This window comes from Nematolebias whitei, chromosome 22 (assembly GCF_014905685.2).
Source record: "Nematolebias whitei isolate Nwh7 chromosome 22, NemWhi1, whole genome shotgun sequence".
Lineage (NCBI taxonomy): Eukaryota > Metazoa > Chordata > Actinopteri > Cyprinodontiformes > Rivulidae > Nematolebias > Nematolebias whitei.
The window spans coordinates 12,828,961-12,850,655 of record NC_056519.1 but is presented as its reverse complement, the minus strand read 5'-3'; the positions used below and the strand labels follow the sequence as shown (position 1 = coordinate 12,850,655).

General features: G+C 37.8%; 1 protein-coding gene across 1 annotated transcript in view; it reads right to left on the bottom strand.

The window, feature by feature from the left end:
• Positions 1 to 21,695, bottom strand: part of exoc4 (exocyst complex component 4) — a 125,411-nt gene that overhangs the window by 41,777 nt on the left and 61,939 nt on the right. The window contains exons 12-13 of the mRNA XM_037695632.1: positions 1,902 to 2,004; positions 1,573 to 1,689 (exon numbers count right to left, since the gene is read on the bottom strand). Coding sequence (XP_037551560.1) covers positions 1,573 to 1,689; positions 1,902 to 2,004 — 220 coding nt within the window. The remainder of the gene's footprint in view (positions 1 to 1,572; positions 1,690 to 1,901; positions 2,005 to 21,695) is intronic.

The following is a 21,695-nucleotide window of genomic DNA, read 5'->3' as shown; positions in this document are numbered from 1 at the left end:
ACACACACACACACACACACACACACACACACACACACACACACACATAAATGTGGCTACAAATGGACACCTGACAGTACTAAAAAGAACACAAGTGCCATTCTAATCTTTGAATATGAATAGAAGTAGTGAAAACATGGAAGGCTGTTTTATTCAGCCCAATTAAAACAGGCAAAAAGCCCAAATAAAAAGTGTTTTACTGCACTTCCCACTATCAGCAGAAAGGCTCATTAGCCACAGCAGCATAATTAGCAAGATGCTCAACTCCTCGTTAAGGAGGGGCCTGAGCCATAAACAAACCCCGTTGAACTCCAAACACCCACAGTCCCCCTTCTCTCTGTAATGAACTGCCACCGCTGTTTTCGCTTTGCAAGAGAACAGACAGGAAGGCTCTGACAGAAACAAACAGCTAAACACTTGCACAGACACACTGACAAACACAAATCCAAGCTGTGCTTCACAAACTCTCCGAGAACCAACATGCCACCTCTCTGGGACACTCTTGACAACTGCATGGACAATATTACACAACACAATAATACATAAAAAACAAATTGATGCATGTTGAACTTTTTTTTGTTTTTAATACAACAGGCAAAACGCACTTCACAAAACTGAGAGACGATCTGACAGCTAAGACAGTCCTGCCAGATGTCTGGATCTCGACTTTGGCACAACTATAATCCTCAACCAACCACTAGCCTCTTATAAATGAGAAAGATTGCCAAAATCAACATGAGCCTTGTTATTTTATTTTGAGTAAAATTATTATTCTTTAATGTGCTGACTTGACACCATGCTTTTTCACATTTGGGTGAATTTGTCGTACATGTAAATGAGCAGCATGTACTGTATTTACATTAAATCATTTCTCTCCTGCAGATACGTAGAGACAGATTTAGTAGCAAATATACACAGGTTTTATAAATTAGAAATAAATCGCTTTACTGTGCTCAAGAAAATTGCATTTCCCTGTGTGCTAGGTAACAAACCAGTGATATTTAAACAGTGTGTGTGAAAAATTAAATTGAATTTGATTCCCAAAAGCATAAAATGTATTTAATTTGATTACTAATTACATAAAATGGAGAATGTGTGTGTTTAGGCAGGGAGGGTAAAAAAAAACAACTTAGCAACTAATCAAAACTAAAACAATAAAATTCAGCAAAATTTATGAACTTATGTGAACATTATGATGTTACAGACAAAACAGGGTAAGTGAGAAAAGGAAGTTTGTGTATGAGTGTGTTTGTTTATTTGTGTACCACTGAACAGAGATCACAGAGAACTATAAGGTGAAGTTACACTAGAGACCTGTCCTCCATTGAACAAGGTTAAGAGATGAAAACTGTGCCAGACAAACAGGCAGTGTGTTTTAAAGCAAGGATATGAGCAACACACAAATTATGTCTGCATGTAGAATGAGTCACAAAACTGCAAAATTAGATTTTTTTGAAGAACGATAAAGAAATGGTAAAAATAGTAAAAGCTGATAGATATACAGTATGCTAATAGGGTCAGTACAAATTTTACTAAACTATTATGGTTTTAAATACATGAGATGCTCCTCACCTGCAGTAGAGGTCTCTGGACACCCAGTATCTTCATGGTATCGGCACTGGCAAGTATTTTCAAAGGGTCAGAAGCTTTACTCACTGCCTCAATTTCTTTGTTGATCTCTGTTCGCACCTGATCATGAGTGAAAAGTTTTAACAAAAATATAGCATACAATTCCAAACAACTGGCATTCAAGCTACTGTTCCAGTTTTCCCCTGAAAGAACAATTTACTTTCACGGTTCTTTGGCCATTTGCAACAAGTAATAATTATCTCACCAGTCACTGCAATTCAAGATAGTTTTCTATGATTTATATAAAACCATCAATTGGTTCATTCACTAACCTGGTTGAGGAAGAGGTCATTAATGTAGTAGGTGAGGAAAGCCCGAAGCTGGCACTGTTTGGCTTGACCTGGCCCCATGTTCATCTCTATCTCTTGAATGAATCTGGAAGAAGCAGTGGAGACAGACAAACATTAGAATAGTGTAAAAAAAAAAAAAAAAAAAAAATCTGTGAAAAGTGGCCAATTTCCAGTTCAAGTGTTTGAAGTGCTGTCATGGTAGCAATATAAAAAGATGAACCAGGCCAGAAAAACAGTAGCTTTGCTGGTCAAGCATCAATTGGATGGGTAAGTTCTGCTATGAGAACACATTTTGGAAAGCTGTAAATGCCTCTCAAGGTGTCTTTGTAAAAAGCAGTTAACCTAAACTGCTCCAGTGGAGCTGTTCTGTCATTATGGCAAGACCTTAGTTGTGATAGCTAACTCAAATTTCAGTTTGCAATGGTGAATGTACGCATAAAGGGGAAAAGAAAGTAAAAATTGTATTACTATATAAGCTAGAATAATCATAAATACCGTAAAGATTAGTGCTAATAATAGAAACCAATCAGGGGTTTATTTTCTGGATTCGTCTGAAAAACTGATGCCTGGTTGTATCAGATAGGGTCGGACAGTTATGTATGGGTTTGTAGAGGCACATGCGCACGTCATTTATCAGTGAATCACTGGTCACTGGCCTTGTCTCACACACACCACAGGGCAAACCATGCAAGAGCAAGTGCTTTCTCAAGCGCTCAGTCCATATAAATGTGCAAATAAATCAAACTCCTCGCAAAAAAGATTTTGTTTGACCTGGGAGACGTTTAATGTATGACCTACACTAAGACAAAAAAATGTTTTAGGTGACCATAACTTTGGGAGAAAAAAAATATGAAGACAGAAAATGAACTTAATAGAGGAGTGAAGCTACAAAGATGACTCTAGAGGGACATTTGGTTGGACAAGGCCATTTTTAAAAGCATGAGAGCTCTATTGCTGAGAAACCCGTTTCTGTGATTTAGAAGCTATGGCTATCTATGATATAGATGCTGCAGTGTGTCCAAACAAGGATGCATGGTCAATGCAGAAATCTAGAACAGAGCAGGTGGTTTATTGATTGATAAAGCTAAGATGGCACATACATTAACATGTTAATAAAAATATATTTAAAAAAGAAATGCAACACTAGAACCCAACTTTTCAGAAACAAAAGAGGAAGTACATTTTGTGTGTGTGTGTGTGTGTGCGTGCGTGCGTGCGTGCGTGCATGTGTATAAGAGAAGCCATGAGAGACAGAGTGAGCAAGGAACTTAAACCCACTCTAAATCCTCCATTGATTCCCACTGAAACTCTACCACAACAGAAAGTTAAGTAGGAAAAACTCTTCTGTGGCCTCATTAAAACCGCCAAGGCTTGCAAAACAATGAAACCCAGCTACAGAGCTTACCAGCATAAATATAAGATCGCTACAATTCAAACATGTCTCCTTAAACAGAAAGTGCTGACAGCTTCATTTTCAAAAATTGATTTTAGAAAAGAAGTTTAAATGTGCGTCATGTTGTTCTGCCATCCATCGCACGCTGTCATTATTGTCATTGTTTCAATACATATGTCAAGATGATGGATCTCCGAGTTACTGTGTGAACATGGATGGATTTTTGGAGAAAGGGGTGATAATGTTTGAGGAATGTAACAGCAGACTGGGCAGTAAAATGCCTTTTTCTGTCCAGAACATGTGCTGGCACAAGGTTGTTGGCCCCTTTACAGAGCTTTTGGGTGATGCAATAAAAACTAGGCAAAAGAACTGGCCTTTAAAGACAGCTCAAAGAGTAATTTTAGTGGGATACCATGGTTAAAAGCAGTGATTTTAGCTGAATATTTTCAACACATTGTACATGTGACAACAACTGTTTCTGATGATAATGATCAAAACAAATAAAACAAGCTTACATATTGATAGGAGTTTAATCTTGCTGGAGGCCCGGTCTGGTTAACTCTGACTCATAACCTGGTTCAGAACAGATCATACCAGTCAGCTGCTCACAATGAGCGATCCCAGGGTCAACGCCCGATAAGGAGTCATTTTTATTTTTGCTTGCTTCCAACATTTAAATAAATTTGCACATCACCCTATTATCCACCATCAGAAACAGATAAGACCAATGACGTCACCCCACTGATAGACTCTGATAGGCTGTGCCTGCCCTGGATGTGAAGGCGGAGCCAAGGGCCAAAAAAAGCTGGGGCGTTCTTTTGCACGGGGCCTCCGGTTCCGGGTTGCGACGGGTCGGACGGGCACCTCAGTGCTGAGCTTGTAATTTTTCCTGCCTTATCGACATAAAATGGTAAAAAGAATTTACCTCTCTTGATTTTATTGAGTTTGTGTGGGTTTCCCATCCACCTGGGAACAAAAAGAACCAGAAGGGCGCCGTGGTCGGACGGCTGACAATAGACACAAATGGACTCAGAAAATCCTCTCAAAACTCATGGAAACTGCAATTTTATGAGCTGCTATGCAACACAGCAGAACATGAGGCTATAAGATGTTCAAGTTGTCTAATCTGAATTTCTGCTGTATTAGTAGAAAACGAGTTTTTTTTAACAAATGAAAACGTTTTAAATTAGTAAGCCAAACTACCTTTAAGACATTTCTAAAGGTTACATAAGTCTGTTTCATAGAAGCAGACAGCATCCTTAAAGTTTGATTCACTTGAGTGCAGAGGCATCAGGTCAAGCCTAAATCGCGCAACATACTAAATAAATGACACACAAACATATATAATCAATCACATTTCAGTTAAAATATCCCTCAGGTCTATTGTGTTTTCAGTTATTTCCCAAATATTCAATAAATAGTTACAATGTTTCTTTAATTGGACCCAATGTGACATTTGCTTTGTCTGTTTCATTGTGAGGTGACAACAAAATGCAGTCCAGAAAACCAGTCCGCCATATGGCAGCTGTATCCAGAAGAGGTGTTGGCTATGATGTTAAGGAGAAACTGCGGAGAGACACTGCAGCAGCACTACAGTGTGGTCTATGAGTGAAGTCCTAATAAATCTAAATAATCTAATTATCTACTCTCACATGTACGAATAAACGTCTACTTTCCAGGCACCCTTAAAACAGTGCTCCCGTCGATAACAAGTGGGTGGGTAAAAATAGGATCACTACAAGAACAGCAAGACATTGAGATTGTTGTGCTGCAAACAGATAAACTGTAATAAATAGTTGCTGATCACAGAAGTGATAAATGCACTGTCTACGAGTTTCAAATACTAAAACCGTCCAATTATAGTAAAAAAGAGCAGATGCTTGATAACAGGGAGCTGCGGTCCATGACGTCCAGTAAAAAGACGAAATCTGTCAAACCAACAGGCCACCATACTGCTGTGACAGACTGAACAGTGGGTGTATCGTGAAATTAAACACTGCACTGAACACTTGTAAGGATTCGGTTGGGAAAAAATAACTGGATCAATACATTTCAGCAATAGGTTGGTTCAGAAGTGACAAAAAAGAAGAACTTAATTTTAGGAGCTACTACTTTATGTTGTCTATTAAAATATATCGCTTTGCCTTGTTGACAATTGCAACTTTCCCTGTTTTGTGATTTCTAGGGTGAGGAGATCAACGGGATTTATACAATTATTAGAAAAAAAAACGACAGATCATTTAAATTAAAATTTCTAATTAATACTTTCCTTACTGTGATGGCCTTGTGACCTGTCCAAGGTGTACCCTCGCACAGTGACTGCTGGACTTGTGCACCAGTGACCGTAAGAAGCAGGTAAAGATAATGGATGAAAGGATGTATACTTTCCTTATTTTTTATTTTTAAAAAACCAAACTGAAATACCTCCTGATTTTACATGATAATTTAGATAAGCCAAACAATATTTTTTATTGAAAATCAGCACAAAACATTTTTGAGACATAAAAAAAAAAAAAAATCCACATTCTTTTCCGATTCTAGCATCACTGCACCAGTTGCACTCCAAACTCTGTCTTAGCTGCAACTGCTGATGATTGTCCTTGACAGCATGCAATTATCTGTCATTAGGAAACAGATGTCAGACCCTTGGATCTGAGCAGGATAATTTTAGATGTCGTGCCCTACTTGTATGTACCTTTAAAAATTCCTGACAGATATAATGCAGTTATACTTACAATGATATGATGGATAAAGCATCTCACTGTAACCTGTGGCTTTTTGATTCTACCAACAAAGCTCATCTTCTTTATCCAGACAACTCAAATAAATGAGAACAGAAAAGGATAGGATATTTTTGACAACAGCTTCAAATTTATTTCCCACTATAAGGTAACAAATGCTTCTTCAAATGGAAAGTGTAGCGATCTCATCATCTATCTCTATCTGCAACCACAATGTAATGATGTCGAAAGAGAAATAGGATAAAGACAAAGATTCAAGAAAGACAGCAGAATGAGAGTGTGCTGAGATTGATTAGAGACTCAGCATTTTTTAAATCTCCCACAATTCCCCTCAGGCACGAACCTATCAGCTTTGGTGAATTCTGATTTTTGCCGCTCACAGAGGAAAGCTTGTTCTGTCACACACCAAGGACAGTACAAACTGCACCTCAGCCAAGTAGGAGAGTGAGTGCAGGCGTGTGCGTCTCTGCATACCTGCATCACGTGTCCAATCTATTCGAATGTGTCACACACACTCAGACGTCAATGCAGCACATCGATGCATCACGGTTAAAACAACTGAAATCACGTATTTACATTATTTTTCACATGCTGCACAACCCAATCACTTGAGGCATATTTGATAATCGTAAAGAGTTTTAATAATTGGGGACTCTTCATGGGTTTTATGGCACAATGAACATTAGCTTTCATTTCAAATGATTAGTCAATAAATGCTAGAAATGCAGCTTTCAGAGTTATTGGATTGCACATTCAATAATCATTCTGGGGTAAATTTGCACACTCCAGTACACACTATTTATTTTTTTTCCGCAGTGGTGACTGATTATTGAAGTGACACCTGACAATGTAAACTCCTACACAAAGATTTTGTGGTTGTATAGTATCATTGAACCAAAAGAAGGTGGACAAAACACAAACAGTATGGTTGTTACTGATCTTATCTTTAACTACATTTTGTCCATAAGCTGTTGCCTAAACTATATTCTTAAGCACTGAGAGTTTTATTGTAGGGTGCATGCAATTGTTGCCAGCAGCACAAGATGGCAGTATGTCAGCTTTCTCCATCAGCTCAAGCTGCATGACCAGTTGATAGAAAACCTTTATTTGTTTATCATAAACAGGTTTTGAGAAAATTAAGATTCCAAATGGTGTGCACCATCTGCAACCTGCACAAAATTTGCTGCATGGGTGTGTATATGAGGCAAAGAAGAAATATAAGAAGTGTGGGAATGGCGGCAAATTCTTTTTTAATGTGACAATACTGTGAGTGCGCGTGATTAAGAGCGTGATTATGTGTTTTCATCAGTCCCTGATGAAATGCATATGGTCTTCCCACACACCGCCCACGCCTCTGCCAGAATCCCTACTGTTTTATACTCTGCTCCTGGCCCCCGATGCAGCTTCTCAAACACAGTAGGCTTTTGGTGTTGTAATGTATGTGTTTGAAGTACACGAGGTGGTATACATGTGTGTGCAGGAGTTGGTGTGGAGCCCTAAGCATGTGCTTTTGTGAGAGGAAAAAAAAGAGAAAGACAACAATATGCAAATGTATTATGGAAATTAGGTGAGTGAGTGTGTCTACATGTTTACAGCTGCAGGTCTAAATGGGCTTCATAATCAGAAGCTTTACTTCGACCAGCAAGATTAATGCAATTCAAAAGAGAAGTCTATATTCATGTGACCCTTTTTCATACAGCCTCCATGTAGACCAATGGATGACAGAAGGAAATACCTATCATTACGATGCAATCTATTAGTGTTGATTGTTTCACATTCTTGACCCCACCATAAAAGGAAAATGTATTCATACCCTACTTATAGAGTTTAGTTGGCAAAAACTTTGTACAACAAATTAAATGTAAGTGTTTTTAAGTGTCCCAACCTTGTTAAAAAATTGTCAATAAAGAGAAAGTTACAAACAGCTAGAAAAAGGTTTGACACCAAAAGTTTTTTTTTTTTTTTTCTTACCGTTGCTTTAAATCCCTTTGAGCAGTTTCACTTAAAATTATCACTCTGGTAACCACGGTGATGGAGAGAAAAAAGCTTGGAATGTGCCTTTTGTAGCCTGAATTGTACCGATATAATTTCTCAGACAAAAGTTATGGCACATAAATAAATAATTACAATAATGCATATTCATGGGTCATTTAATGTTTCTGGAAAGTTTAGTGTTTTTATGAGATAGTTGTAAGCTCCAGTCAGCGCTCCAGTGGGAGTGTTTTATTTTATTATTAGATGCTCTGTTGTGGCTTTAGCTGACAGCAAAAAAATGCTGTGGATCCAAGCTCTTATGAATAGAGGGTTGTTGTTTTTTTGGTATCAAAATAACCAAATAAATTTCTGCTGAAGTTTGATGTAGAGTAAATGCAGAACCAACACTTGTGTTATACTCAGAGTCAAAGTCAGAGAGATTTATTTGTCATTCGTATCTCATGGTACATGTGGTGGAATGAGATTATGTACACAGGGTCCTAGTTACATCCAACAATAAAATGTAAAAGAAAAACAGTAATAAGATCTAAGATATGAATTAAGAAAAACATCAACTAAATAATACACTAAGCTCTAAAACATTACATCAAACAGCAGCATGAATTTCTGTGTGAGCAGATGAGCACGCATGAACGCAGCAACATGAAACAGATCAGCAGCAACATGATGTAATTTTTTACAGTGATTATTCTGGTTAGAGATTCACGAGTCTAACAGCATCAGGGTAGAAGCTGTTCCTCAGTCTAGTGGTTCTACACTTAATGCTCCTTAACCTCCTTCCTGAGGGGAGCGGGGCAAAAAGTGTGTGCGCTGGGTGAGTGGGGTCCTTCATGATGCAGGTGGCCATGAAGGACCCCACTCACCCAACACACACACTTTTTGCCTTTAAAAGCTTATACTTGCATGTAGTTACAGATCATCAAACACGGTTAAAGTTTCTGTAGATTTTCTAGTGACACCAAAATGGTTTTGCCCACAACTTGTGTGTGTCAAACTATTTTGAGATGTAGTGGAAAGCATTCTGTGCTCCAGCATCAACGTGTTGCATGGAGGCTGCATAGCTGAAGAAACGAAAGCTTTGCAGAGAGTGGTGAAGGCTGCACAGAAGTCTGTTGGAGTCAGCCTCCCCACCATCACAGACAACTACACCTCCAGATGCAGGAAGAGGGCCACCTGCATCATGAAAGACCCCACCCACCCAGCACACACACTTTTGCCCCGTTCCCCTCAGGAAGTGTAGAACCACTAGACTGAGGAACAGCATCTACCCTGAGGCTGTTAGACTAAAAAATATCTAACCAGGATAATCACTGAAAAAAATCACATCATGTTGCTGCTGATCTGTTTCATGTTGCTGTGTTCATTCATACTCATCTGCTCACACAGACTCATGTTTGTGCTGCTGTTCGGCGTATTGTTTTTATGCTACTAGTGCTTAGTATGTTTTTAGTTTATGTTTTTCTTAATTCATATCTTAGAGCTTATTACTGTTTTTCTTTTACACACATTTTAATGCTTTTGTTGGATGTAACTGGGACCCTGTGTACACAATTTTGTTCCACTACATGTGGTGTGAATGACAAATAAAGAACCTTGAATCCTTGAATTTTTGTGGGATATTAAGAAGTTTTCAAATCTTGGGTTGAAAAGCAAGTCAGAAGCACATTAAATAATGTTAAGGGCTTACAATTATTACTGACCTGCTGTGTATAACTAATGAACTGTTTTGGTTTGTGCTGCTGTTCATTCTCATTCATCTAGAACATGGTAATCCTAACAAATTCAATCAAATGCAGATGGACATAAGCTTCTCGGATAAGAAGCAAAACATCTTATAGAAGTCCAGTTGTCTTTGATTCAGTTTGCTAGGATTAATGGTTGTTCTTTCAGCCAATCTTAGTTAGAGGTTGAATACTTCTGATAGGTCATAAATATGTCACTAATCACTATGGAGTGGATACAATGGCATTATTTTTCCAAAATGGAAACGAAGGGAAGAAATAGAATAACACCAATGGCTTCATGGTGAAAGTTCCTTTCCTTAAAAAAACTAGGAAATTAGGAAAAATATACTTGATCTACTCTCACAGCTTGAAAAGTTTGGTGTGGCTGTAACCATAGCAACAAAGTATAGCTTTCATGTCAGTTAAAAAGTTGTGGTTCAATCTGTCCTGCTCCACAAGACAACTTGTTCATGAGCAAGACACGGAACCACACTTTTCCTTTGATGCACGTTTGTATATGAAAGAGAAACGCTCTAATGCATAACACGTAAAACTTAAACACCAATAAATGATTAAATATGTGTGTAAAGTGATACATAAACCTTGTAATTTAAAGGATATAGTGGTCAACAAAACAACAAAACACTAATTAAACAAAGTCTAATAATTTAAACCATTTGATCAAATCTTCCAATATTCTATCATACCTAATTATTCAATTTTCTGTCACATAGTGTGTTTTTCAATTGGGGATAAGGCAGACCAATTCAAACAACTTGTTTTCGTGTAGTGGACTTTAATGTGACGAAAAGCTAATTGATATCCATTTTAAAACGAGTATTAAATAAATCTCTAAAATCTTTGAAAATGTCTGAAAACACCATGTATATAATACACAGCACACGAGACTGACCCTTCACATGTATTGCTTGCACTGGCATTTACGTATATCTCTGCACACATTCCTGTTGTCAGTATATATGTGCATGCCTGTGTGTGCGTGTATGTGTGTGCTGGCAAGTCGCAGTGTGGTGCAGACCAATTAAAAAGAGGAGATTGATGACCAGGGGCTCTGAGTAGCAGAAGCAGCAGTAGCAGACAGCCCCTTCCTGCAGACAACAGGAAATGAGATGGCCTTGTTTAGCTGACGCTGCCAACACCAACACCACAGAGCTCAAAGACAAATCACCACCTTAGAGCCACTATTGGCCTACTCTTCCATCTTGCCACAGCATGTTCCCCACCCTCCATCTCTTTATCTCTCTTTAATTGTATTGAAGACTATGTCTCTCATTAGTCTTTTGTGGGGCTCAGTAATGTAGACAAGGTGCATTCAAATGTGCACAAACTGACGCTCTCTTAGTCCTTTGATTGAAAAGTGCTACCTTAAGCCTTAACCAATTCCTAAAATGTGGATGTGATACTTAAGCTTTCTTATCATTCAAAAGAGACTTAAGTTTTTGTTTACTGTCATTTCTAAAAGGATGTCTCTTACCCTAGAAAAAATATATATAGTTTCAAATGACATTTAATTTATTTCAATATAAACTTAGCAAAAAAGGTAGAGAAATGTATGCTTGGTTATTTGTGTGTGTGTGTGTGCATGTGTAACAATGCTTGGTAATTAATCTTAAACCATTAGAACACCTGTTTATTTCCCCTATAAACAGTTCCACAATTGTTAGGAAAATGCATGAAAAGGTTGAGCAGTGGGTTGAGAGTTGAATATGTCAGTTGCATAGTCACATAAAAAAACTTGCCAAGTCTTGCCAAATGTTATCAGAGTTGGAGTCAGAGTTTCTTTATTCGTCATACGCACGTGTGGTACATGTGGTGGAACGAAAATGTGTACACAGGGTCCCAGTTACATCCAACAAAAGTATAAAATGTAAAAGACAAACAGTAATAAAATCTAAACAGTACAGTACCACATCTGTACCACAACTCCTTATTCTGATATTCAATTATGTTTGTTGTTGTTTATTGAATTGGATCGTTGAAGTCTGAAGGAACAAAGTCATCCTGGCAATTTAATAACATAAGGTGGCCTGCCCGCTGCCGCTGTGTCATCTTTCTGCTTTAAAGAGCTGCTTCACTTAACCAAGCGTTTCCAATTTAAATACCCCAATGTCAAAATGGCGGTGTAAGCCCTCCTCTTTTGACATGATCTATAGTCTCTCCAAAGCCAATAATATCGACTAAGCGTCATGTGGTCTGACCGGGGACACCCACACTGTTTTGGATACAGAGCTGACCATTCAGCTCTAACACCTGTTCTGATGCTACAGACACATAGCCAATAAAACTCCCGTCATGTGGATATGCAATGTTCACAGCCAAAATCTAAAAAGGAAGAGGGAAATAAATTGTAAAATTATTTTTCAGCCTGCGCCAATGCACATACCCCTTTATTAAAGGCAAAAAAATAATTTGTTTTGTGGGTTTAATTTCATTTGAAAGATGGTAAAACGAACTGTAAAGAGAAAATATAATTCTTATGAGGTGGTTGAGAGGATTAGGAGAAGGAAGAGTGATTTTTCTGACGAGGAAATGGGAAAAAATGTTGAGCGTCTCTGGGAGTGTCTTGGACAGGGTAGAATATGAAATGGGTCAAATAGGAGAACATATTCTACTTTCAAAGTAAATGAAAATCTTTGATAAACTGCTGTTGTTTATTTATTTATTGTTTAGATGTACATACTTTGGAAAAGTAAGGAAATTATACGCTTTTTGATGCGTTTTCAGCTGAGTGTGGTACTGAGTGTGAGTATTGCTGTGCGCCTCCTTACTGTTTATTCATAACCTACTGTATTTTGATCATCCATTATCCATCCATTATCTTTACCCGCTTGTTCCATTTTGGGTCACGGGGTCGCCGGTGCTCATGTCCAGCAATCACTGTGCGAGGGACAGGGTACACCCTGGATGGTTGCAAGTCCATCACAGGGACACATAGAGACAAACGAGACAAACAACCATTCACTCTCTCACTCACACCTAGGGACAATTTAGAGTTACCAATCAGCCTAACATGCATGTTTTTGGTCAGTGGGAGGAAACCGGAGCACCTGGAGAAAACCCACGCATGCACGGAGAGAACATGCAAACTCCACCCAGAAAGGCCCCTGGAGCGGGGTTTGAACCAAGGACCTGCTCTCTGAGAGGCAGCAGCTCTACCAGTTGCGCCACCGTGCTGCCATAACTACTTACTAGTTACAGTTAAAATATTTATGACTTTTGAAGTTAAAAATTCAGAGACCAAGCTTTCGAAATTACTCCAAAGGGTTAATTGAACAGCATTAATTTTAATTTGGGTAGGATTTTTTTCAGGCAATTTGGGCGTTTTGGAGTGGACTTACAATTTATTCATTTAACAAACAGTGGCAGGCAGAAGAACCATACACAGCCACAATAGACTGGTACCTCCTCTTCATGTTGCTCATAAGCTTGGTAACTCACTCCAGTGGGATGACATCCAATTCTTCAAGCAGCAATTGTCATATGTCAGCCCAAGTGGTTGTGTTGGTCACCCTGAAACGAACAGCACGTCCAAGCTGATCCCACATGTTTCAATGGGGTTGTGATCAGAACTGCAGGCATATTCCATCCTCTCCACTTTTAAATTCAAGAGATGAACCCTGCTCTGTCTGAGCAAATGTTTTTATCTTGGAGAATAGAGCTTGTTCCCAGACTGTTGAGATAGACAAGACAGGTGCAGACAATCAGGCACCTGACTGACTGCACCTGGGCACAACCCACATACACAAATTTAAATGTTCAACCTACAAATGTGGCACCATTTAAGGCTTTCCGATCATATAAGATTTATTGCCAAGAAATATCGTTACAACAAAGAAATAATACCTCAACCACAAATGTCCTTAATTTTTGTGCTGTGTGTATATAAAATCTGACACATCTTTAAAAAGCTTGTCATGCAAGACAAAGATCAAGTTTCATGATTCAAAACATTATCTACATAAACAATTAAACACTATAATACAAGAAGGATTGAATTCTCTTATTAATTATTTTAGACTTATCCATTTATATGCTGTTTGGCATTAATCACACAAAACATGTAGGACTCCCCTGGTGACAAATGATCACAATAATTTAAGATTTGCACCTGACTTGACTAAAGGCTTGTTATTGCCTTTTAATGGCAACATTTCTTTAAACCTAACTTGTGAAAGATAAAGCGTGTCTCCCATCCATTTTTAATGGAGGCCAACAGATGCAATTTTTTGTCTTCTTCATTTACTATCATATGAATAGAGAATGTTTGTGGGACATGAGGAGTTCAGCTCTCTCACTAGCTACATTGAGCCATTAAGTCCACAGAGAGGCAAAGATGTCTGAATGTCACAATGGGAGGCCACTAGGCCTAAATTACTGCTTTTGTGCTCACTGTACAATGTGTGTCAATAAAACCAGAGAAGCAGGTGATGGCTCTGTTCATGGCTGGGTTGTATGGGTGCATGGCCTCATCTATTTTTTTTTCTTGATAACAGCCTCCAATTGCTTAGTTCGAACACACATGATTCTGTTGTCAATAGCCAGGTGCAGACAAAAGTTTATCAGGTCTGATTGTACTCTGCTCATGATTTACGTATTTTAATTGTTCACCTCCTGCTTATAAAACAAGTCTGATTAACAAGCAGAGCTGTAATTGGTCCCTCACAGAGGATGTTTATTAAAACATTACAGGAAATGAAAAATAAAGCTGATCAAGCAGAATGAGTCACTATCAAATACCCATAACATGAATTATCACTTATTAACTCAAGATAAAGTGACCATTTTCTGATCTAAACAGGGAAGTAGCTTATCTTGGGTGTCATAATGTATCACAATTTTAGTTACTTCTCAGCAAAAAAAAAAATAATTCAGGTCAAAGCACAAAAAAGAAGTGAGAGCTTTGAACCTAATTAAAATTACTATTTAGAATATCATTTCCAAGTCTTGACACCAGAGGGTCACCTAAGGAAAAAAATTCTAAATGTGCAACAGAACTGAACTCATGAAATTATGGCAATTTTACCTGAGCAAAAATCATCACACAAAACTTACATTTTAAATTGTAAAAAATGAATAGATAGAAAACAAAAGGTGCAAATGAGCACTAAGACCTTCTTTTCTCATCACTACTAATGCTAACATAAATGAACACACACAGACACACAACAATTAATTCTAAGCTAAGTTGATGGTGATGGTGTAAACCTGTGGAAGGACACATGATTCAGTGAATGACTCAGCATGCCTGAAATGGCAACTATTCCTGGGAGAGCTAAGTGTTAGGGCACTTTCAATTTGCCTGAAAACTACTGAGAAAAACACTTAACTTGCACACAACACACAAAGGGCTGGCAGCAAGGAATGACATGTCTACTTTGGCCAAAAGGGGAAAAGTGAATGTTAAGATGCCCTTAAGAAAGTACACAAGTCAAGGTCAAAACAATTGCTGAGAGGAAATGGCAACAGTCTTAATATTTTCTTGAATATATAGTGGCTACAGGTGAAAAATTTCCATTCTGCTTAACTGTATACAAAAAGTTTTTGCAATAACAGAATAATATCTACTTCCTATCCAATTCATTCTAAAACTACATACTAACACCGCATACTCAATCATAGACATGTAAAGGTCGATGAATTCTATCAACTTGAAGCTATGGTGAGCCATTTCAGATTGCATTTTCCCTCTGATAAAAAAAAAAGCACATTTTAAATTCATCACCTTATCGTCTTACTATATGCCTCTATCCTCTATTCTCCATCCCCCACCCTTCATGGTCTCTTATCCCTTGTAACACTTCAGACTGTCCCCTTTCCCTCATCTTTCTCTCTTACCCTCTCTCCCCTAATTCCCTTGCCTCTTTCTATTTTTACTTCTACTTTGCTGTTATCTCTCTGTGGCGCCATTTCAATACAACCCTCTCCCACTTTTTCACACCTTTCCTCCATCTTTCCCTGTTAGTGTTAGTCTTCGACTCCTTTTAAAGCTTTATGTTAGCGTAGGACTTTCCATCCTGTGGAATCCAGCTAGTAAATTGAAATGGTTCTGGGAGCTCCATTGAAGCCTGATTGAATTTAAAAAGAGAAAGTACCATAAAGAGGATACATACTGTACTACACTGAATGGCATGCCAAGTTATGACTGTGTTGACAGAAGACAAGGGGGGGGGGGGGCATGCAAGGTTAAAAGAGGTGAGAAGAAGTGAGTAAATGGAAGGTAGAAGGTAGAACTATGCAATGACAAGAAAATTAAAGATGGACAGAATTTAAAAAAGGACAGAAAAAAGAGAGCGGGTGATTGAAAACTGTTCTTCAGTATGAGTCCAAGCCTATTACCCAGTGCAAACAAGCATATAGAAATGCAAAAGAAACAACCAAGTGTGCACCCTTGATAGTGACACCTTACAGAAATGCCTCAATCACAGTTTGCATGGCCTGGAGGGAACAAGGTGACAGGTCTCATATTGGAGACGGCCAACAAAATGCAATTCCAGGAAGTCCGCTCTAGGGCTGTGTGTCTGTCATACCTACAGCTCTGATAACACACCCACATGTCATATTACAGTGTTGAAATAGCCACCTTTCAGAGTACAGGGCATCCACAAAAAGAAAGTGGCAATACTTCCAACTGCACAACCCCCACACCAAACGTTGGTGTTTGTGTATACATTACTGATAGGGGAAATATGATGTTGGGGGTTAAATTATTCATTGATCCTTTTATATTTTTGCCAAGCATGCTTATTGTAATGTCATGTGTTTGAGCGTGTGTCCAGCTGAAAAGGCTCTCTAGGGAAAGAGAACCTTGCGCTTGAACTGACCTTTAACTTTGAGTGTTTCACTTTTACAATGTGACAGGTATGTGGGCAATTTGTGTGCGTGGTGAGCGTTTATGCACGACCATATGGGTAAACAGGAAATCTGTTCATGAAAATCTTCAAGTATGAAGATGACTGAAGGGAACTCAGGAGAGTAGGAGACAAATGAGTACAAAGGTGTGTGTGTGTGTGTGGTGGTGGTGGTGGTGGTGGGGGCTCTTGTGAGTAAATTTTAAAGCAGATCATCAAGTTTTAAATTAATTAGCAAGATAATAAACTATAATTGGTAGAAATTATTTAATATTTGCTATTAAAGCAGCTGATAATTAGACAATTAAATAAAAAAAGGATAAATTGAAGGCTGTCCTGCCAGATATGTTTTTATAATTGATAAGGATGAGTGGCGTATTGTAACAACCTGAGATTGAAATGGCAGCTTGTTAATTATTATTGGATTTTGTTAAATTTAATTGTAGGTAGCCCTCATTTTATAAACAGTACACATTAAAAGATGTAGCAGGAATCAAACAAGCAAATGAAGCAAACTGCAGTCTGGTTTAAGTTATGTTTCATTTTATTAAATGACATAGAAGCACTAAATAAGAAACATTTTTTCCCAAGTTAACCTTTAAAAAGTGGCTACTTATGAAGCTTGGCAATTTTTGACACTTCCACGGTAACATGACCTGTGTGGGGGGCTTTAGAAGTGCAAGGTGGTCAGGCTTGTAAAATGAGAAAAATGAAAGCAAGGTAAACCCTACTTTACTTCAAATGCTCAATGGCAGGTCTATAATAACCACAGTCAACATAAAAAAAAACCTCAGGCTGCTAAATTGCTGTCTGAATAGTTGGGTTTGGAGCCTCAGGCTAAAGACTGTCGGTGAATCTGCTCCTGACTGCAGTGAAGAACTCTTTCAACCACTATGATGCCAAAACAGATGAACGTTTTGGCGTATATGAGCCACTACAGGGTCTGAAGGTCCCCACAATCTGGAACTGGTAATAAAGTGCAAATTCTGGAGCTGCTGAGTTTAAATTTGTACTGCTTCCTACTCCATTTTCAAAAATGTTTCATTTTATCTTGTTAGGTTACATTATATCTGTGTATTTTTATAAAAAGGAAATAATATATAAATAAAATGAGGAAAAACTGAAAAAACTGATTTAGATGCTCTATTTTTCATTGATTTGGGGTAAAATGTACAGCATTTACCCTTTATCAATGAATACAGGAAGAGTGATTTGTTACTGTGGAGCTTCTCTGATTGGTAATGTATCCCCGAGAGTTTAAAGAGTCCAAGTTGACTCTACTCTCAAGCTGCTAACAAGTGTTCACCAAAAATGACAGCAATAGACATTAAGGCCTTTCCACAACCAAATAGTGTAATGTTCATGAAATTTTCTCAAAAGAAAACCACACAAAAAATACTGCAAACACTGTAGATGTAGATGCTTTTGTGTTTAAATCTTATATCAAAAATAAGTGGGCTGCCATTCTATAAACTGGTTAGAAACCACTTTTCTGAACCAAGTTGTTCATTAATGTATCTTCTTGAACTTAAGAAGGAAAAACAACTGAAAATCTAAATAGGTATGGCAACACTTTCTTAAGCTCGCCTTTCTCACTTGTTTAAGTTGTAAGCTCTTTAAGTAAATACAGACACTGTCTCAGTTTGCTAATTTGCTTCTATTAAAAATTAAATATGCCTAACTAATTTGCATTTGCTGCTTTTAAAAACACCATAAATGCATACTTCTGAGGTTTAATATGACACCAGGTGAAGTGCAAAGCACATCACTCAACTCTTCACACGCAAATAAGTCTGTCAGAATCACTGTAAATGCATACAGTTGGCATTTTTCCATGAAAAGCAGAGACTTCCTCAGAGCAGGAGGCAATTTCAGTTGTTTAAAATAATCTGTGGCCTCTTCTATTAAACATGCTGAGAAAAGCAAGGACAAAAGTAAATTAATGTTAATCTATAAACAAACTCAGAAAGAAAAACCAGTCAGGAAAGAGATTCAGTATTGAAGTAGAAACCGGGAAGAAAAATAAACAGTGTCAAATAAGCCCATTCTTCCTATAGAAATGTGTTGATGCATTTGAATATGTTTGTCCAGTGCTTATGATCTCACGTGCTTTGGGTTCTTCAGCAATGCAAAATTCAATTTCTCAATGATATAGAAAATTACTGTCATTTTTAAGCATTTTTTGTGAACTATGTGATCAGTTTCTTTATAGCTTAAAGGCTAATCTACAAGACAGAAGAATGAGAAAGTTGTGTTCAAAAAGACCCAGTGTAAGCAGCAAACAATGCTGAGAATTGGAACTTGATAACTAGAACTTTTCCCCAAAATAAAGCCTATTTTAAAATATTCAAGGCAAGCATCCAATGTGCTAGTCTCTAAACATCTAATGAGTGCAACAGCAAAGTGTTTGATACTCAATCCCTATCATGTGACTGCAGTAATTTTAGATAAAAAGCTCTGACTGGCATTGATGAGAACACAACACTGAGGTATAATTTTATTTGCCAATTACTTTTTTCCTTTACTTCATTTTACAGAAACACAGTTATTGGGGTTCTGAAACAGACAGCAATAAGTAGCTGACAAAATGAGATGCATTTGATCCATTTTAATGGTCTGCATGACAGCTAAAAGCCCACTCTCTCTCAATCCCAGTGAATTTTGTATGATGAGCGATAATAAACTAATGTAATAATCTACAGTTATCAAAAAACCTGGTCCAACAACATGCTGGGTACAATCTAAAGCCACCCCTTCGAAGGTTTGTCTCCAGGAAGTATTATGGGAAAGTACTAACTAAATCAGATATCTGCAGACTATAATGATCCTCATCTAGTGCTCTGGATAAACAAAACAAGGTACTACTAACAACAACAGAAACTAGAATATGTTCTCTTCTCTGAAAGCATTTTGTGAATCTAATCATGAAAATAATGTACCCAGAGCTTCTCAGTTGTGAGCTGGTTTGGAATGAATGTTAATTAGATAATTGATTTAGCATAAACTCATTCTTACACAGGGCCAGGCAGTCTTTTCCCTTATATATTATGCTTTAATTCCTTTCCAGAGCTGGAAAAAAAGACAACTCAAAACTAACTGATAGATGACCCACATGATTGGCATGGAATTTTTTTTTTTTATATATATATAAATTATTTTAAATTATTTAGCACCTGCTGCACATTTGTGCAGCCCAGAGCTGCAGAAAAAGCTTCCTCCTGCACCTTTGTGCAACCCTTACTGCAGTATAAACTTCCTGCTGCAGCTGACCAGCTGTTCGCCGTGCAGAGCTGAGAAATGGGCGTGGCCAAGATCACTTGCAGGTGGTAAAGAGCAGACAAGGCAGGGAGCTGAAATCATGAGAAGGGGTTCTCTGCAGACCAAAAGTGGGTGTTTCTGGAGAAAAGGAGTTTGTAGAGGACCAACACTGATTGGCTAACTGTATTTGCTGCTCTTTAGGTAAGTTACATCAGCTCATTTTTAAAACTGAATGTTTCTAAGAAACAGTGTTATATCTGCTGTCAAACACAAGAAGATTCTCTTTTGTTCTTGGGTTGTAGGCTGAACTTGACACAGGTTGGCTTGAGTGTGGTCTGGGTACAATGAAATATGAAGCATCTGAAGCGAAACCTGCTCCCATTTGTCAAAAAGTCTGGTCTCAATTAAAGATCATGAGTCCTGTAACGTGATAATGGCCCAAAACAAAAGCTAAAAACAAAATGTGCTCTTTAGAAGTGTTCTTCAATGAGATCTGATCTATGAAAGGAGCTTAAACATGGAGTAGGATTGACCCTTAAAATGTGAGACAGCTGAGGAAGTTAACCAGTAAGCAGAAATACCTGCTCCAGTTGCAGAAATCTGACAGAAACTGACAATCACTCATCTGCAGTGACTGATTTAAAAGGTTGAACAAGAAAATGTGAAGTTAAAGGAAACATCCTTTGTCCCAAGGCCAGTTTAAGTATCATTATTAGAATCAGAATCAGTTTATTATTGCCATGTCAATGAACGAGGTTCACAAACAAGGAATTTGCTTCGACATAAGGTGCGAATAGTAATAAAGTAAAATAAAGTAAAAATGAGAACATTACATAAGACATAAGACCTGTGTACACCCACAAATAAAGTAAAATTAAAAACATAACATAAACATGTGTACACCCATACAATAGAAAACAATAAAAAAGCTTAGATTATTATTCTGGTTACTTTATTTTTCTTTCTTTATGAATTGATTGTAACTATTTTTACATTATTTAACAACCAAAACAGATTTTGTTTTTTAATGTAATGGCTAGGTATTAAAAAAAAAAACCTCCTTCACTTAAATTTTCTGTTTTATTCTGGTTTACAGAAAAATGTTAAACAATATTAATGTTTTGTGATAACCTGTGTTATGAAATCAAATATTTAAAGAAAATATCTATTTGAGTGATGTATTTAAAACTTGTAGACATATGAAAAACATGTGTTTATACTCCTAGAAAACTTTGTACAGTGTAGGTGGTGATGCTATGTTTTTGTACAGACACAATGGACTGTATTAATCTCTCACACAGTTTATTTCACTATCTTTCAGTGTAAAAAAGCTTTTGCCATCCCACATCCAGGAATGCTCTCATTACAGTACCTTGGTGCAGTTGCCAAGGGAGCCAGTGTGATATTCAATACTTCTGTTACCCATCCCTCCAACCTCATTTACACTTGACACCTGACATTTGCATAATGGCCTTGCTCTATCTCCCATCTAGCAAAATCCAGGGTGGAGGGGAGGTACTTGTGCGTGCGTGCATGCGTGCGCGTGTACCCATGCTTGTTTGGTTGTGATGAGTATGTGTGCATGATTGTGTCGCAGGCAGGGGTTAAATGACTTCCTTCTTAATCTAGCTCATTAGGCCTGTGGAGAGCGTGGAGTGCACCATATTGGTTGATTTGGGATGATTTGCGGAAATGCAGGCAGAAACATGTAAATGTGAATGGTAATCAGGGATGCCATGACCCTCATCAGTCAGAAATATATCAGTGTCAGAAAACTGAAGGTGAACATAATTCTT